General features: G+C 42.7%; 1 protein-coding gene across 6 annotated transcripts in view; it reads left to right on the top strand.

The window, feature by feature from the left end:
* Positions 1–16,387, top strand: part of STAU1 (staufen double-stranded RNA binding protein 1) — a 52,835-nt gene that overhangs the window by 23,833 nt on the left and 12,615 nt on the right. For 4 of the 6 annotated variants that reach the window (XM_075901232.2, XM_075901234.2, XM_075901229.2 and 1 more), the window contains 5 exons: positions 7,524–7,800; positions 11,121–11,245; positions 12,048–12,204; positions 12,433–12,571; positions 13,419–13,584. In XM_075901232.2, coding sequence (XP_075757347.1) covers positions 7,596–7,800; positions 11,121–11,245; positions 12,048–12,204; positions 12,433–12,571; positions 13,419–13,584 — 792 coding nt within the window. In that variant the 5' untranslated portion in view covers positions 7,524–7,595. Of the gene's footprint in view, positions 1–3,916; positions 4,035–7,523; positions 7,801–11,120; positions 11,246–12,047; positions 12,205–12,432; positions 12,572–13,418; positions 13,585–16,387 lie in introns of all 6 variants that reach the window. The other 2 variants (XM_075901230.2, XM_075901233.2) reach the window with 2 other exon arrangements.

Below are 16,387 nucleotides of genomic sequence, written 5' to 3'. Positions count from 1 at the left end.
TAGCACTTTAAAGACTAACAAGATGGTTTATTAGGTGATGAGCTTTCGTGGGCCAGACCCACTTCCTCAGATCAAATTGTGGAAGAAAATAGGCGTGACCACATATACCAAAGGGATGCAATCAAAAAAAGTGATCACATATAAAAAGGACAAATCAAATTTCAGAACAGAGCGGGGATGGGGGGGGGGGGAGGTAAATGTCTGTGAGTTAATGATATTAGAAGCGGCGAGGAGTCCTGTGGCACCTTATAGACTGACTGCAGTGTTGGAGCATAAGCTTTCGTGGGCAAAGACCCACTTCATCAGATGCATGTAGTGGAAATTTCCAGAGGCAGGTATAAATATGCAGGCCAGAATCAGGCTGGAGATGACAAGGTGGATCCAATCAGGAAGGATGAGGCCCACTTCTAGTAGCTGATCTGGAGGTGTGAATTCCAAGAGAGGAGAAGCTGCTTTTGTAGTTAGCAAGCCATTCACAGTCTTTGTTTAATCCAGAGTTGATTGTGTCAAACTTGAAGATGAACTGTAGCTCAGCAGTTTCTCTTTGAAGTCTGGTCCTGAAGTTTTTTTGCTGCAGGATGGCTACCTTTAGATCTGCAATTGTGTGTCCAGGGAGATTGAAGTGTTCCCCTACAGGTTTTTGTATGTTGCCATTCCTAATATCTGATTTGTGTCCATTGATTCTTTTACGCAGGGACTGTCCAGTTTGGCCGATGTATATAGCAGTGGGGCATTGTTGGCACATGATTGCGTATATTACGTTAGTCGATGTGCAGGAGAATGAACCAGTGACAGTATGGCTGATCTGGTTAGGTCCTGTGATGGTGTTGCTGGTGTATATATGTGGGCAGAGTTGGCACTGAGGTTTGTTGCATGGATTGGTTCCTAAGTTAGAGTTATTATGGTACAGTGTGTAGTTGCTGGATATTAGAGGTGATAATTGGGGAAGCTATCTTTGTAATGGGTAAGATAATTAGCATCTTTAAGACCCTGGCATAAAGTGTCAAATTTAAGCATGAGTGACAGAACCTCTGAATGTACCCATTACAAAGATAGCTTCCCCAATTATCACCTCTAATATCATTAGCTCACAGACATTTGCCTCCCCCTCATCCCCATCCCCGCTCTGTTCTGAAATTTGATTTGTCCTTTTTATATGTGATCACTTTTTTTGATTGCATCCCTTTGGTATATGTGGTCATGCCTATTTTCTTCCACAATTTGATCTGAGGAAGTGGGTCTGGCCCACGAAACCTCATCACCTAATAAACCATCTTGTTAGTCTTTAAAGTGCTACATAGTCTTGTGGTTTATCCTGAGGTTGTGTGTATACTAGCATTTGTCACTTAGGAGTATGAAAAAAGTCTCTAGTGCAGACACAGTCTTATTTATCTGTTTTTCTGTCAGGAGTTACTTTTTCCCCCTATTCCTTGCACTGATGCTAGTTTGATTCAAAGTGCAATTTAATGTTTGTTTTGCAACTTTGCTATCTGAGATCCCCTCTTATTTGGTACTCCGGTAGGCAGGTCAACTGGAAAATAATGTACTTGTTTTAATTGCACCTTTAGAACTTTTCGACTTCAGACTTTTCAGAAAGGCAGTGTAAATTATATTGTTTTAAGGGGCATGATATTACTTCAGACAGACCAAGGGAAAAGAAGAACCGATAACTTCTTCTGTTTGTAAGATGTTACTCTTGAGTTGAGGATGGGACCTCATTTCACTCAGTTATTTTTTTCTTTTTAAAATCAAGACTTTTCAGTACTTACATCTAATTACAAAGAATATATTTCTGGAAGGGTTATATAATGTCATTACTCTGGAGCTACCTTCTAAATTTACTCCATCTTACCTTCTCTCAACCTCTAGTCCTTCTTTATAAACACTGACAACAAGATATTCACTACAGTTATGGTGTAACAAATGTGAAACTTCTATAAGTTGGACAAATACAGAACTTGCTCTCAGATATTGACTATTTGCTGCATATATGAAAAACTAGTTTGTCTGAACTGCTTCTCTCTCTCCCGTGTGCAAAAGCGCACACATGAATCACCCATGGGATTTTAGAGTTCATACTGGCAACTTTTAACATGAGGTTGAATTAGCAGGAAAATATCTTTTTAAATTTCACAACATAAGGAGGGAAGTAAACTTCAGAATTAAAACTGCTTTGAATATTTGTAAAATTCGATGAGGTCCTTATGCTTACTAGTCTTTTTATTTTAAAATTAATGGAAATGGGAGCTTTTTAATCCTTTACTATGTATATATCCACAAACCTATTTTAAAATAACTGAGTACCACTATGAAACAAGATGAAAATATGCAAGTAAGTAATTTGTATCCGACACAATCGATCTTGTACAAAATCTTCAGGCATATGGAGTACATACAGGGAAAGGTAATTATTAGTCCCAGAAAGAAACTCCGCACAAGCTCTTAACAACAGTACCTTGATAGTGTTCAAATTAGGAATGTTAAATATCAGTTAATTGAATAGTCGAGTAACCTCATGAATTCTTATTGGTTATTCGACTGTTCTGTAGTTCCCGGGGATGGCAGTCAGTGTAATCTGTCCCCAATCCCGATGAGCCCCCTGCCACTCAATGTGGAGTGCCAAGTGGGAGCTGGCCCAGCTCCCCTCCTGGACTATCTGCCTGTTGCCCTGTGCTGCTGCCTCTGATACAGAGGTGGGGTCTGAGCTCCTGGACCTGGTGTGAGCTAAGGATGTTAAATATTGGTTAATTTACTAGTCACTGGGGCTCTTGAACATTTCAAAGGAAGAATGTGGAACTCCACATGCAGCCTGGGGCCAGCTGGAAGTCCCGCTGACTCAGGCTGCACTCTGGTGTACCAGCTTTGAAATGTACAAGAGTCCCCAGTGGGGGCTTTTGTGCAATTCAAAGTAGAAGCACCCTCATGGAGCCTGGGGTCAGCTGGGGACTCCCCAGTTGATCCTGGGCTCCGCGCAGCATTTTCGTGGAACCCGGGATCAGTTGAGGACTCCCCAGCTGACTGCGGGTTCCGTGCAGCATTTCTTCAGAACCTGGGGTCAGCTGGGGATTCCCCCACTGACCCCAGGCTCCATGATGGCACTTCTGCTTTGAAATGCACGAGAGCCCCCACTGGGGATGCTTGTACATTTCAAAGCTGGCATGCCCTCATGCAGCCCAGAGGCTTGCGTGCCTGCCTGTTGAAATGCTGCTTTTGAAATGCCACCTCCGTGTTTCAAAGGCAGAGTGTCGCACAGCTGATCCTGGGCTCAGCTGTGTGTCCCTGCTGTTTTTGAAGTACTCCCTCTCCCCTCCCAGTTTGCTGCCTCTATCTGATGATCGAGGCAGCAAGGGCGGGGGGGGGGGGGGAGAGGGAGGGGAATTGACTAGTCTACTGACTATCCAATAAACATTCGCTTATTGGATAGTTGACTAGTCCTTAACATTCTTAATGAGAGCGCCAGAACGGAGCTGAGCTGCCTGCCTGCCTACCTCCTAATAACACTGCAGCAGGGGTTGGTTTTGGACCAGTCGCAAGCCAGGAGTCAGGCTGCTGGCTAGCCTGCTAAAAAAAAAAAAAAAAATTCCTAGCGAGGGAGGGAAAAATGTGTGTAGTCTAGCATTAATCAATAAGCTTTGTTTTATTGGTTAATTGGTTAATTGACGACTACACCATTATATCTCTAGTTCTAAGTGCTGCTGTTAAGAAATACAAAAAATATTTTCAGTCATTCAGGTGAGACTGAATGTTCCCACTTCAGTAGAAAATAAGCATGAAGAAACACAAATCTTGATACTCAGTTCTGAAAAGAGGAAACTCCCCTCTTCTCAGAGTGACTTCTAAGTATGCATCTTTTCCTGATGTTAGTAAGATGTTACCCCTAGTTGTCTAAACGTAATTCATTCATGATCAATTGTAGATAAAGAAACAATGACTACACTTGTTGAGGCATGGAATCAGAATCAAGAGTATTTAAAGGGGACTTAATCAAGATGCAACAAAAAAGTTTAGGAAAATGAAGAGGAGCATCAAAATCAGTGAGTTTAGTAGATCAAAAACCTTTAGTTGAGATCCATTTATCAGAAATACCACCAAATACAATTATTGAAATGTTACATGCTTTTCAGTCTACTGGATTGGTAGTGGAAATTTAAGTTTGCAGAATAATCACTTTGCCTTCTAGCAGTTTTTTTCAGTCCTTTTTCAAACAAATCAGTGTATTCTCATGAATACGAATTCTCATTAATGGCTTATTTTTTGTCAGTGGTAGCTAAAAAACATCACTTTGGGTATATCTACACTGCATACTTCTTATTGCAGCATGTAGAATACATACACTTCATGCCACTTTAGACACAGGAGTGTTGGAAAGCACAGATAGGCCTGAGCCTTGGGGATATGTACCCTGCATTGGGATTTCTCAGCCTATGAGTTGGAACCCATAATTGGGTTGCCAGCATGTTTCAAAGAGTCACCTCGCAGCTCCTGTAACTCAACTCCCGTGGGGCTGTCCTGGTTCGCCTCCTTGCTCCAGACGCTGCCACCTCTGGGGTTCCAGCACCGACACCTGAGCCCACTTGAACTCTGTTACCCCAGAGTGGAGGTGCTAAAGCCCAAGCCACACTACCCAAGCTGGGGGATGGAGGCCCAAAGACTTACGCCCTGGACAGGCTAGTTCAAGTTACAGGCTTCCTTGTCTGGGGCTGAAGCCCTTGGTAAGGATGTTAGCTATGATGTAATTGAATAGTCATGGAACTATGAAATGTTAGTGGTTACGCGACTATTCACTAGTCCCCAGGGGCAGGGCTGGCAGCAAGCGTACTCCCCAGCCCCATTCCTGGGGAGCCCTTTGCTACTCTGTGCTGCTTCCTCTCTATCAGAGGCAGCTGCGCAGGGTGCCAGGCAGGAGCCAGTCTGGGAAGGGAGCCAGTTTAAAAACCAGCTTTCTGCAGAGACAAGTTGCTTGTCTATGGGGGTTCAATCTCCCCACGCAGCAGCACAGGGGGGCAGAGGAGGAGGCTGCTGCGAAGCAGCCCCTGTCCACGGTGGGCCTGAGCTCCCCATGGAGAGAGGCTGCTCTGGATCCCACAGAGCAGCCTCTGACTGGACAAAGGCTGCTTCGGGGCAGCCTCCCCTGCACCCTCCTCCTCCCATGCTGCTGACTCTGATAGACGCAGCTGCCTGGGGCGGAGCAGGTGGCACCGCAGAGCTGGTGCTGGGGGGATAGGCTTTTAAGTCAGCTCCCCCTAGCACTGGCTCCTGCCTCTCTTCCCTGCCCCTCAGTTACTGTCTCTGTAGAAGGCAGGACGGGGAGGCAGGTCCACAGGATCAGATGTGCATGGGGAGCTGGCTTGAAAGCTGGTTTCCCTGTGCATATTAGCTCCAGCCTACCCCTCTCACCCCTGTGCTGCTGCCTCTCCCTCAGAGGCAGTGCAGGGATGGTGGGGGCAGGTGGATCCAGTGCTTGTGGGGAGCCAGCTTTTAAGCTAGCTCCTTCTTGGCACCAGCACCTGCTCTCTTCCCCCTCCCCTCCCCCACTGCCTCTGATACAGAGCCAGCAAGGGGAGGGAAGGAGTGTAGTCAACAAGATTAACGAATAAGTCTAGGCTTATCGGTTAATCATGCAACCATTTACACCAGTGTTTCTTAAACTATGTTCCGTGGAACCTTGGTGTTACGTGAACAACTTGCAGGTGTGCCGCAACCTCTTCTTTGTTTTTGTTACTTTGTTTTTGCCTTTTTTTTTGTCTGACAATTTTTTTTGAAGAAAATTGTCATAGGTGTTCCGCTTATAAAAATATTATTGTTTTGTGTTCCATGGTCTCAAAAAGTTTAAGAAACACTGATTTACACAATGACCTCCCTATTGTACTACACAATTACTTGTATAAGTTTGTCATTGGGAGATTACTTCTAATTAAAACAGACAATTGTTTAAGAGCAATTCTGACATTTGGCTAGAGGGCCGTAAAACTGACCAATGCTATCCTGATGTATGAACTGTAAATGAGGCATATCATTCAATTATATATAGTTATATCCAATGTATAATTTAAGTCAAACTCTTGCCTTCTACTTTTCTGTAAAGTTACTTAAAGGTCGCCATGTTAGTCTGTATCTGTAAAAACAAGGAATTCCTTGGAACCTTAAGGGCTAATAGATTTATTTAGGTATAAACTTTCATGGGTAAATACCACACAGTACATTTGATGAAGGGTTTTCACCCACAACAGCTTATGCCCAAATGAATGTTAGTTTTTAAGATGCCGCAGGACTCGTAGTTGTTTTCAGATTTGTTAGACCCCATTTATCTTGTAGTGCACAAATGTTTATAAGAGAATTATCTCTGTTACTTTTGGACACTTTTGCTGTTGGAAATAAACCAGACGCATTTTGAAGAAGGCCTGTAGAGCTGGGGCTCTCAAATTTCATTGCACTGTAATCCCCTTCTGACCGTGAAGTTACTACAAGACCAGGGGTTGGAATTGGGAGAAGAGGTGGCCACAGCCTGAGCCCTGACAACCCAGTGGGGGTGGAGCTAAGGATTGGCCTTTAGCCCTGAGTCCCAGCAAGTTTAATGCTGGCCCTGGAGACCCCATTAAAATTAGCCACTTTGGGGTGCCAACTAGGGATGTTTAAAAAGCAGTTAATTAGGTAACCATGTAACCACTGAAAATCTCAAAAGCTTTATACTGCAGAGCCCACAGCCTGGAGCTCCCAGCCCTGCTCCTGTGGAGCCGACTGCCACTTTGCGCTGCGGGCTCTGAATTAGTGCTCACAGCACAGGGTGGCAGCTGGCTTCCTGGGAATGGGCCAGGGCGCCCGCGTTTAACCATTCACGGTAACCTGTAAGCCCAGGCTTATCGGCTAACAGTTTAAACTATTATACTATTACATCCCTTGTCCCAACCCACACTTTGAGAAACACTGCTGTAAACTCATGGCATGCCACCATTGAATACTGTGACTTACACAGGAAATGTGAATTATACATTGAAAGTCACTGTATATCTTCTGTCCAAATCAAATATATAATTGTGATGGCATGTACAAGCTTTGATCATCTGTTCTTTTTAAAATATCGCATTGCTTACCTTTTTGAGTTATACATTTTAATTCCAAATAGCCACAAATCTGAAACAATATAATTTTGAAAGCAGCGGTTTATCTTCGGTAACTGGATTTACTTTGAAAGTAGATTCAATGATAATATTAAAAAGAGATGGGCAGTTAAGTAGTAATAAAGCAAGCACAAATAAAGCTACTCTACTTCTCTTTGTAAACTGAATTATTGTGGAGTGCATGCACTTAGAAATGTTTTAAAATCATTGGGGTGCAGGGGAGCATAATTAGTGTATAAAATGGAATCAATGGGGTAACTGAAGAATGTTTGGACTCCTTTTTAATAATAGTGAAATCTAGCCTACTCTCCAGTTACAAACTTTTTACACATACTGATGTTTGTCAATTTGTGAATTACTAGTATTGTGAGTATTTGATATCTTTTTTCTTCCTTACAATTTTAGGTAGACCACTAGGCTCCATCACACTGAATCAATCTGCATTCAAAGCTGTCTACCTGCAGTAATTTGCTTTGGATGCAAGTGAACATGTCTCAAGTTCAAATTCAGAATCCATCTGCTGCTCTCTCAGGGAGCCAAATATTGAATAAGAACCAATCTCTTTCGCAGCCTTTGAGTATTCCTTGTACCACTAGTTCTCTACCCTCTGAAAATGCAGGTAGACCTCTTCAAAACTCTGCTTTACCCTCTGCATCTGTTACCTCCACCAGTGCAGTTGCAGGTAAGCATGTTGATGAATGTCTGTATTTCTTAGCCTCATTCTGTGGAACTGTTTTACAACCATTACTTTGAAAACTAGAGATGTTCAGAAGTGGATATTTCACTAATTGTGTAGTCAAGAGAATTTTTATCAATTACATGATTAGTCAATAAAGGAATGCGCATAGTCCCGGCTCGCATCTGGTCCAGGAGCTACTCCCGCCATGGCTCTGCAGTTTAAATGTAGTAGAAGCCGGGTAGGCAGGCATCTTGGCTCCTATTACATTTAAACTGCAGAGCTGCAGCATGGGTAGTTCCTGGACCTGGCGCAAGCCAGAACTGAACCGGGCTTGCTCAGTCCTGGCTCATGTCAGGTCCAACAGCCTCTGCCTGCGGCCAGCCCAGGTCACTTTGCAGCAGTGTCTCCTGCCACTTCCACCTCCCCCCCGTACCCTCCCCACCTGTGCTACAGCCTGTGATAGACACAGCAGTGCAGGGCAGGGGGGAGGCACTGTGGAGATAGTGCTGGTACAGAGGTGGGGAAGGGGAGAGAACGTGAGTACAGGCAGTCCCTGGGTTACGTGGATCCAACTTACGTCGGATCCCTACATACGAACGGGGCTTTTCTCGCCCCGGAGGATGCGGGTGGCGGGACCACCCAGACGCGCTGCGGTCCCGCCGCCCGCGTCCTCCGCAGCGAGAAAAGCCGCTCCGTGTCTCCCTGGTCTGCTGGGGGGCCCCCCCAGCAGACCAGGGAGACGCAGAGCAAAGCCGCGGAGGACACGGGCGGCGGGACCCCCCCCCCCCCAGCGGGACTACTGTGCGCGCCCCCCCCCCCTCCCCCCCCCCAAGCAGACCAGGCTTTTCTCGCTTTTCTCGCCGACGCCTGGGGTAGAGCAGCTAGGGCTCCTCGGCGCTACTGGACCAACCCGGCAGCACCCCAGCTGCTCTGCCCCAGGCAGAGTCTTGATTCAGCCACTGTAGCTCTCAATCAGGGGTACATAGAGTCCTTTCAAGAGGTACAACTACTACATATAGGCAGTCCCCGAGTTATGCAGATCCAACTTATGTCGGATCTGCAGTTACGAACGGGGAGACGGAGAGCAAAGCCAGGGAGCACGCGGCTTCCTGTAGTCAGCCGCTGGTCAGTTTCAGCAGCGGCTGAATCTGGACGCCAGTTCCGACTTACATACAGATTCAACTTAAGAACAAACCTACAGTCCCTATCTTGTACGTAACCCCGGGGACTGCCTGTATTTGGTTAGTTTTACAGTGGGCTACATAAAAAGCTTACAATGATGACTTGTTTATACTGCTCTGTTATTTGGTGAATTGTAAGCAATTAGGGATGTAAAAATGCGTTAAACATAACTGTAACCGCTAAAAATCATAGCAGTTAAACACACTGTGGGCTCTGCAGTATAAAATTTAATTAAATATCCTATAGAGGCCACAGTGAAGCCTCCCAGGGAGCCAGCATGTAACGAGCAGGCAGAGAGCAGGTCAAGACCCTGCTGCTTAACTGGAACTGTTAAGCCTCATGCAGTAGGAGTGAGGCTAACCAGTTAACCTTTTACATGCCTAGTTCCAATTCGTTCATTTTATAATTACATGTTAAAAATGAGGAAGTATTTTTCAGTAATAATGTGCTGTGACACTTTTGTATTTTGTGTAACTTTGTAAGTAACTTTTTAAGTGAAGTGAAACTTGAGGAGTAAATTGGGTTCCTGAAAAGAGTGAAGTAGTTATGGAAAAGTTGAGAACCACTGATTTAATCTAGTTACCCGTGCTGAGGCCTGGATCTTAGACCTTCCCTAATAAGTGTTTAACCTGTTCTTAAAGTCTCTCCCACTCCCACTCCCCCCCCCCCCCACACCCCAAAGATTATTTCAGTGTTCAACATTGCTTATATTTAGGAAGTCTCCCTCCCAATATCAGACTTAAATCTTCCTTGCTGCAGCTAAAGCCCATTGCTACTTGTCCTATTTCAGTGGATGTAGAAAGCTATTGATCACCATCATTTTGATAATTGCCTTTGACATGTTTAAAGACTGTTCTCAGGGTTCCTTCCCCACCCCGCCATGAGTTTTCCTTTCTGAAGACTAAGCATACCTAGTTTTTTTTAAACTTTCCTCATAGGTTTGTTTTTCTAAATCTTTGACACCTTCCTAAGATATGGCATCCAGAATTGGACACAGACTTCTAGCTACTTAATAGAGTGGGACGATTACTGTTTAAGTTCTGCAAACACTCCTGTTAATACACCCCAAAATATTAACCTTTTTTGCAACTTCATTGCACTATTGTGATTCACTATAATCTCACGATCCTTTTCAGCTGTGTTACTGCCTAACCAGTTATTTCCCTTTTTGTAATTGTGCATTTGATTTTTTTCCCACTTTCCTAAATGGGGTATTGCACTTGGATAATGAATAATATAATAAGGGCTCGACAAATTAGTCAATCTGCTTGCCCAGGGTGAGTAGATTAAGTCGGCACGGCGCCACAGCATGATCAGCGCATGCACAGCGTGGTCTGCACATGCGCAGTATGCCAAACCGCGCGGCTGGCGAGCTGGGCTCACCACCGCTTGTCAAGCCCTGAGTATAATCCTACTTTTTCAAAAAGGGAGGGACTTAACCTCATTTTTCCTGGGAAAGGGGGAACAGTCTTGAAGTAGAAATGATGAGATGTTTAGCGAACTAAATTAAATGCAGGGGAGGGGGAGGACCTTGTTTTAATTTGGTTTAAATGCATAGCATAAGTAGATTAAAATTAATGTAGTATTTGCATGGAGAAAAAGTGAATACAAATCAGAATAACATTTAAAAAAAAAAAGATTCCCAAAGGAAGAAACAAAAAAGACAAGGAAATTGTCAAAAAATGCACATGATGCACAGTTAGAAAACATCTAATAGGTTAGACTTGAAGCCTCAGCCTCCTAAACTTTAAACCAGATCAACATGTGCCTACGTAGATGTCTGAAAGCAAATCATTTGATCCTTCCTCTTAGTTGTTGTCTCAAATATAGTCTTTGCTTTTGGATCTTGAAATTAAATCATGCTTTCCATTGTACACACCACTATTAGAGCTCTCCAAATCTACTTGATCTTCACTGGTTTGGTACATAGTTAGAGGTCTCTATCCCAGCAAATAACTCTGACAGTACAGTGGCATGTTCCCCCTGAACCTAGCATGGATTGCAAGCTGCTATCAGTACTTCCTTAAAGACACAGAAAATTAATTATTTCGTAACGTTTTAAAATCTTTGGTAACTTTTTAAATTCTGGAATTTCAGTAGTCTATAATCTAATAATTTGTAATTTTTGCCTCATCGTTCAGCTCCTTCTAACATGGCAAACCCCAAAGAGAAAACCCCAATGTGTCTTGTGAATGAGTTAGCCCGTTTCAACAAGATTCAGCCGGAGTATAAGCTTTTGAGCGAGCAAGGTCCAGCTCACTCTAAGGTAAATATTTCTCATATTCTGTATGCCTTTATATTGACCAGTCACTTCAGTGAGTGGAAAGGCAAATGTCTAGCTCTTGTGCAAAGTAATCCACGGTAGTAGAATTCTGAGCTCAGTTAGACTAGGCAATTGCTAGGCAACTGAATCCATGCTACACGGTGTTTGGAGGTGAGAGCTGTGTATGTTGTCATCTCTGTGTTCTCATTGGTATGTCTTGAAGTCAGTTAACTACTATATTTTATATAACACATTCCCACAGAGCTTTCAGGATTTTCTGAGTAGCCTATTATGAAAATGCAATACATAAAACCCACCATTACACAATTTCTTCTGCATTCCCCCCAGAGAGGTCTTGTCTACTTGGGTACTCATGGACCACAGTTTGGAAACCCCTGATTTATGTAATATAAAATATAAGCAGTTTGCATTTTGAGAAGATTTAGGAGGATCGTATTGGCATTATAAACATTAAAATCATATAGTAAATTCCTCATAGTAACATCCCGTAGCGTTGCCATTATCTACCTGCATGCTTCTATCTACATCCTTCAATGCAGACTCCCCAAATGTCTTTGCAATGGGGAGCTGTGTGGTTAATACTGTTACAACAGTTTTTGTTAATCCCTGCATTCAATAGCCTGGAAAATCGAACACGTAACTTCCGTTACAGTGTTGACATTGTACTTAAGAATAAATAACCTTTCTGGTTGTGGCAAAAAGTATATTAAGCACATAAGAGGTCCTAACAAATAATGTGAAACAGTGTCTGTTATAATAAAGAACTTGCACTTCATGTTTGTAGGTGTTTACAGTGCAGCTGACTCTTGGGGACCAGCACTGGGAAGCTGAAGGAACTAGTATTAAAAAAGCTCAACATGCAGCAGCTGCCAAAGCTTTGGAAGGGACAAAATTTCCTAAACCTACAGCTCGCCCATCTCGCAGTGAAGGAAAGAATCCAGGTATTTGGCAGGACAAACCAACTAGATTGCTTTGGGTTCCGTTTTATGTACGTGGTAAACTTTTCTTGCATGCTTTTGCTCATATTTATATTTAGAAATTCACTACTGATTGTGTTGTGTCCACCAGTAATCTAGTCCCAGTCTGTCCTGCTTTGAGGCAGCATGAGAGTTCATCTGATTTTACTCTGCTTTGACACTTAGGCATATTCTGTATTTTTATTTATCTAGATAGTGTAACCCCCACAGTGGAGCTAAATGCTCTTTGTATGAAGCTGGGAAAGAAACCTATGTATAAACCTATTGATCCTTACACAGGGATGAGACCTACCTACAACTATAATATGAGAGGTGGTGCTTATCCTCCACGGTATGTACTGCAGTTTTTCACTTTTTGTAACCAATCCAATATTGAGTTTCCTTTCATTAATGTGCATGCATTGCTGCTGATACCTTTTGAATAATATGTGTAAAAAATAAAACCTGCCTTAAAGGAGCATTCAGTATTAGCCAGCATTCTGTTCAGAAACCATTCTTTTCCCAAGTAGCTCCGCAAATTTGTGTTTTTTACAGTCAGAATTTGTTTAAAATTGTCTCTTACTGTGCAGGAACATCCAAACAAAGGGGGGGGGGGATGAAACTAAACAGTGAAATTGTGCATTTGAGAACTATTCATTATTGTTTTATTAAATACCCTGAAAAAAAAATCCCCTCAGTTATAATCTTAGGTGTGAGCAGAAATAGGAAAAACACTTTTTTAGGTATGTTTTATTCCAGTTGATTGTGTGCCTTCATAAGTATTGACTTTGGTCTAAAATACTTAATTGAGTATTAAAAACTCATTGTTCCTTGATTACTGATTTGAGTGTATTTCTTCCACTATTTGATCTGAGGAAGTGGGTCTGGCCCACGAAAGCTCATCAGTTAATAAACCATCTTGTTAGTCTTTAAAGTGCTACATAGTCCTGTATTTTGTTAAAACTTGATGTATCTATTCTCTGTGCTTACAAAGTATTAGAAATATTTGTTTTCCTTATCTTACAGTGTAGATACTGTAAGTCTTTTAAAAGTCCTACATTAATTGTTCAGAGTTAACAGTTAATGTATTAAAATTGACTCTCTTCTGTAGGAGCTTATTGTTGATGTTGCAGAGTGACTCATTGCTTTGTAGCTCACAAGAAATTTTAAAACAGGCAAATTTGCCTTTCTAATTTTAGGTACTTTTACCCATTTCCTGTTGGACCCTTACTTTATCAAGTTGAGCTCTCTATTGGAGGACAGCAGTTTCATGGGAAAGGAAGAACAAGACAGGCTGCTAAGCATGATGCAGCTGCAAAAGCACTGAAAATTCTGCAAAATGAGCCCCTGCCTGAGAAACCAGAGGTAGGAACTAACCTGTAAATGTCTGAAGTGTGAATTGAGGTACAGGTTGTGCCTCCCTTAACCGGGACTCCCTGGGCCGGAAAGACCCGTAGTCCAGCATGGACCACGAAGCCCAGTAAGAGGGAGGTCTGGTGGCGGGGCAGGAGTGCTGTAAGGAGCACTGGTGACTCAGTGTGTATATGGGGGAAGGACAGATGGCATGGCGGGGAGTTCTGGCCCCAGTGGCTGGGGAGCTCTAGCCTGGCCACATCTGTGGAGCTCTGGCTGCGTTCTGGCTCCAGCAGCTGGGGAACTCCAGCCCTAGGGGCGGCCAGGGAGCTCTGACCTGGGCACAGCGCTCCGGCCCCATTCCTCCATTCCAGCCACAGAGCTCCAGCTGCAGCCATGGAGCCAGGCGGCTGCAGAACTCTGCCCTGGCTGCGGAGCTTTGGCCATGGTACTCCAGCCCTGGCAGCAGTGGGGCCGGGGAGAGCCCCAGGGGGCTGAGGCAGCAGTGGTAGCAGGCTGGAGCCCTAGCCCAGTCACTGCACAGCCATGAGGGGAGGGACCTTCCCTCATCTGGCAAATCCCCTTGTTTGGCACCAGTCAGGTCCCGGGGATGCCAGACCTGCAAGGTCCAAATTGTACCTGTAAAAAAAGTTAAAATTCAGTTTTAAATATCCTTTACTGTTCAAAAAGAAGTGGAAAGACTTAATTCTATGGGTTTAATGCTTGCTAGTATCTAATGGAACCATGTATTGAGGAAATAGAACCACACAATCGGGATCTCCCAGTGTGAAATTGCTTTCTTTGCTTTGTGCCGTCTTAATTCTTGTAGTATCGTTTCCAATGGATTGATCCCTGATGGATGGTAAGCAGCAGGAACAGATAAACTGCTAATGTTTTATCAAGTGATAAGTGTACTTGGGGCTGTACAAACCTATAATGTGAGATCTCTCTGAAGCAATTTGCAACTTAATTCAGATATCTTTAGTATATAGTGTCGGTATGAGTTTGACATATAGGAATTTTGCCAAAGATGTAGCAAAATGTACAGATGTCTGAAGTGGTTTAGAAGAATGTGAGGATGTTGGAACTCTAAGGGATTGGATGGAATATGCATAAAGATGTGCGCATTTGTTGATGGGTGTGCATTTTTAGGTATGCCTGGGGGGAATTTTGTGTCTTGTCTTAAATGTTTAAACTTATTTGTTAAGTACCGTGAGCAACAGTGCATCTATACATACACATATATAGTATTAAGTATTTATATTTAAAAAGAACAGATACATGCAGGTCTTCAAAGCTGAGGTAGAAATGCTTGAATACAATTTGGATGATGGAGAATCCAGAATGGTTTGAACTGAATGACATGAATAGAGATGAGAGGTTTTTTTGTATGGACTGGAAACAAGAAGCTAGAGGCCAGAATGAATTAGCTTGCTGTACTCAAGGTTACAGATAGAAAGGTGTTGGTTAGATTTTTAGTACTAGACTTGGAGAAATACCAACTTACCAGTAAAAGTAATCTTAATAGAAAGCAAACACTAAGGCAGAAGTATTTCTAAAAAATTTTCATGGTTTTTTTTTCACTACATTATATATGAAGTGCCAACTGCTCTTTAGATTCTTCAGATGTATTTTTTCATTTGGGCACATCTAGTCTGCAAACCTGTGCACTAACAGATAGCTGTTATCTTTGAAATAAGCTTTAGGGTATTTCTTGGCTTACCCACTTTTGGGCAATTCAAAATGAGGGAAATGTTAGTCCAATAAACTAAAATCCAGTCATCTTTATTAAGTTTGAAACATTACAAAATTATGAGCAGGGAGGGCTTGAATGCATCTGAAACTAGAGAGAATTAAGGAAGATTATTTTGAAATGGTTAAAACTATTATGCTAATTGATATTTTGAAGCCAAAAGGGGAAGTCACTGAAACAGCATCAATAGAGCTGGCATTGGTAAACTAAAGAATTTTAAGTAGGTTGCACTGCACTATTGTAGGGCCATTGCTTAAGATCTGAAATGGTCTATGTTCTGTTCTTTGGGTTCTGTCACTCATTTTAAGCTTACTGCAGTATATTTGAAATCGGAGAAGTGTTAGGACTTGCTGTGAAATCCTTTTGACTACTGTTGCTTGTCTTAAATGCCAAGTGTCTTAATTGCATCTTCTCCTGGGGTGCACTGCAAGAGATGAATCTTTTAGTAGTACTAGTATTGCCTGAACAGCTGTCATGTGCTGTGACACAGAGGCATATACCTCAATTCTATACCAATGGTGCCATTGTGTGGTTCAGTCTGTGAATGTTGAGAGTACTTATCTACATGCTTCTGAGTAGTTCAGAATTTGAAGGCTGGAAGCAGACATGATATACACAACACTGAGAGAATCCAAGTATTGGATGTTCTTACTATGAGAAGCATATGGAGATTTGTACATCCCTCTGGAGTGTTTGTAACTCAAATATTAAGTATTGTTAGTGCACAGGAGAGGGAAAGTAAAACTGACTGAAAAATAAGTGAAAATGGCAAGTCTATTTTCTTGTTTACTCCTTCTCCTGTTTCACTCTGGGAGCTAGAACCATAAATGGTGAGTATTAAATCGATTTCTAAATGCTTAATATCTTAGTCTAAAATGGTAGTGACTCAAGTAAGGGAATTGTTTTTTCTTAATTAATGAGGACTCTTCAGAGTGTGTTTATTTTCCAATTTTAGAACCTAATCCAATTTCCATTTGGAATGTGAAGTACACGGTTAATTGAGGAGCCTAGGCTCATCTGTTAACGTGCACAGATACATGAAGGCTTTCCACCCTGCCTCTG

This window comes from Pelodiscus sinensis, chromosome 17, assembly GCF_052426305.1.
Source record: "Pelodiscus sinensis isolate ZL-2025 chromosome 17, ASM5242630v1, whole genome shotgun sequence".
In the NCBI taxonomy this organism is placed as follows: Eukaryota; Metazoa; Chordata; order Testudines; family Trionychidae; genus Pelodiscus; species Pelodiscus sinensis.
This window is presented reverse-complemented; position numbering and strand designations above follow the sequence as displayed.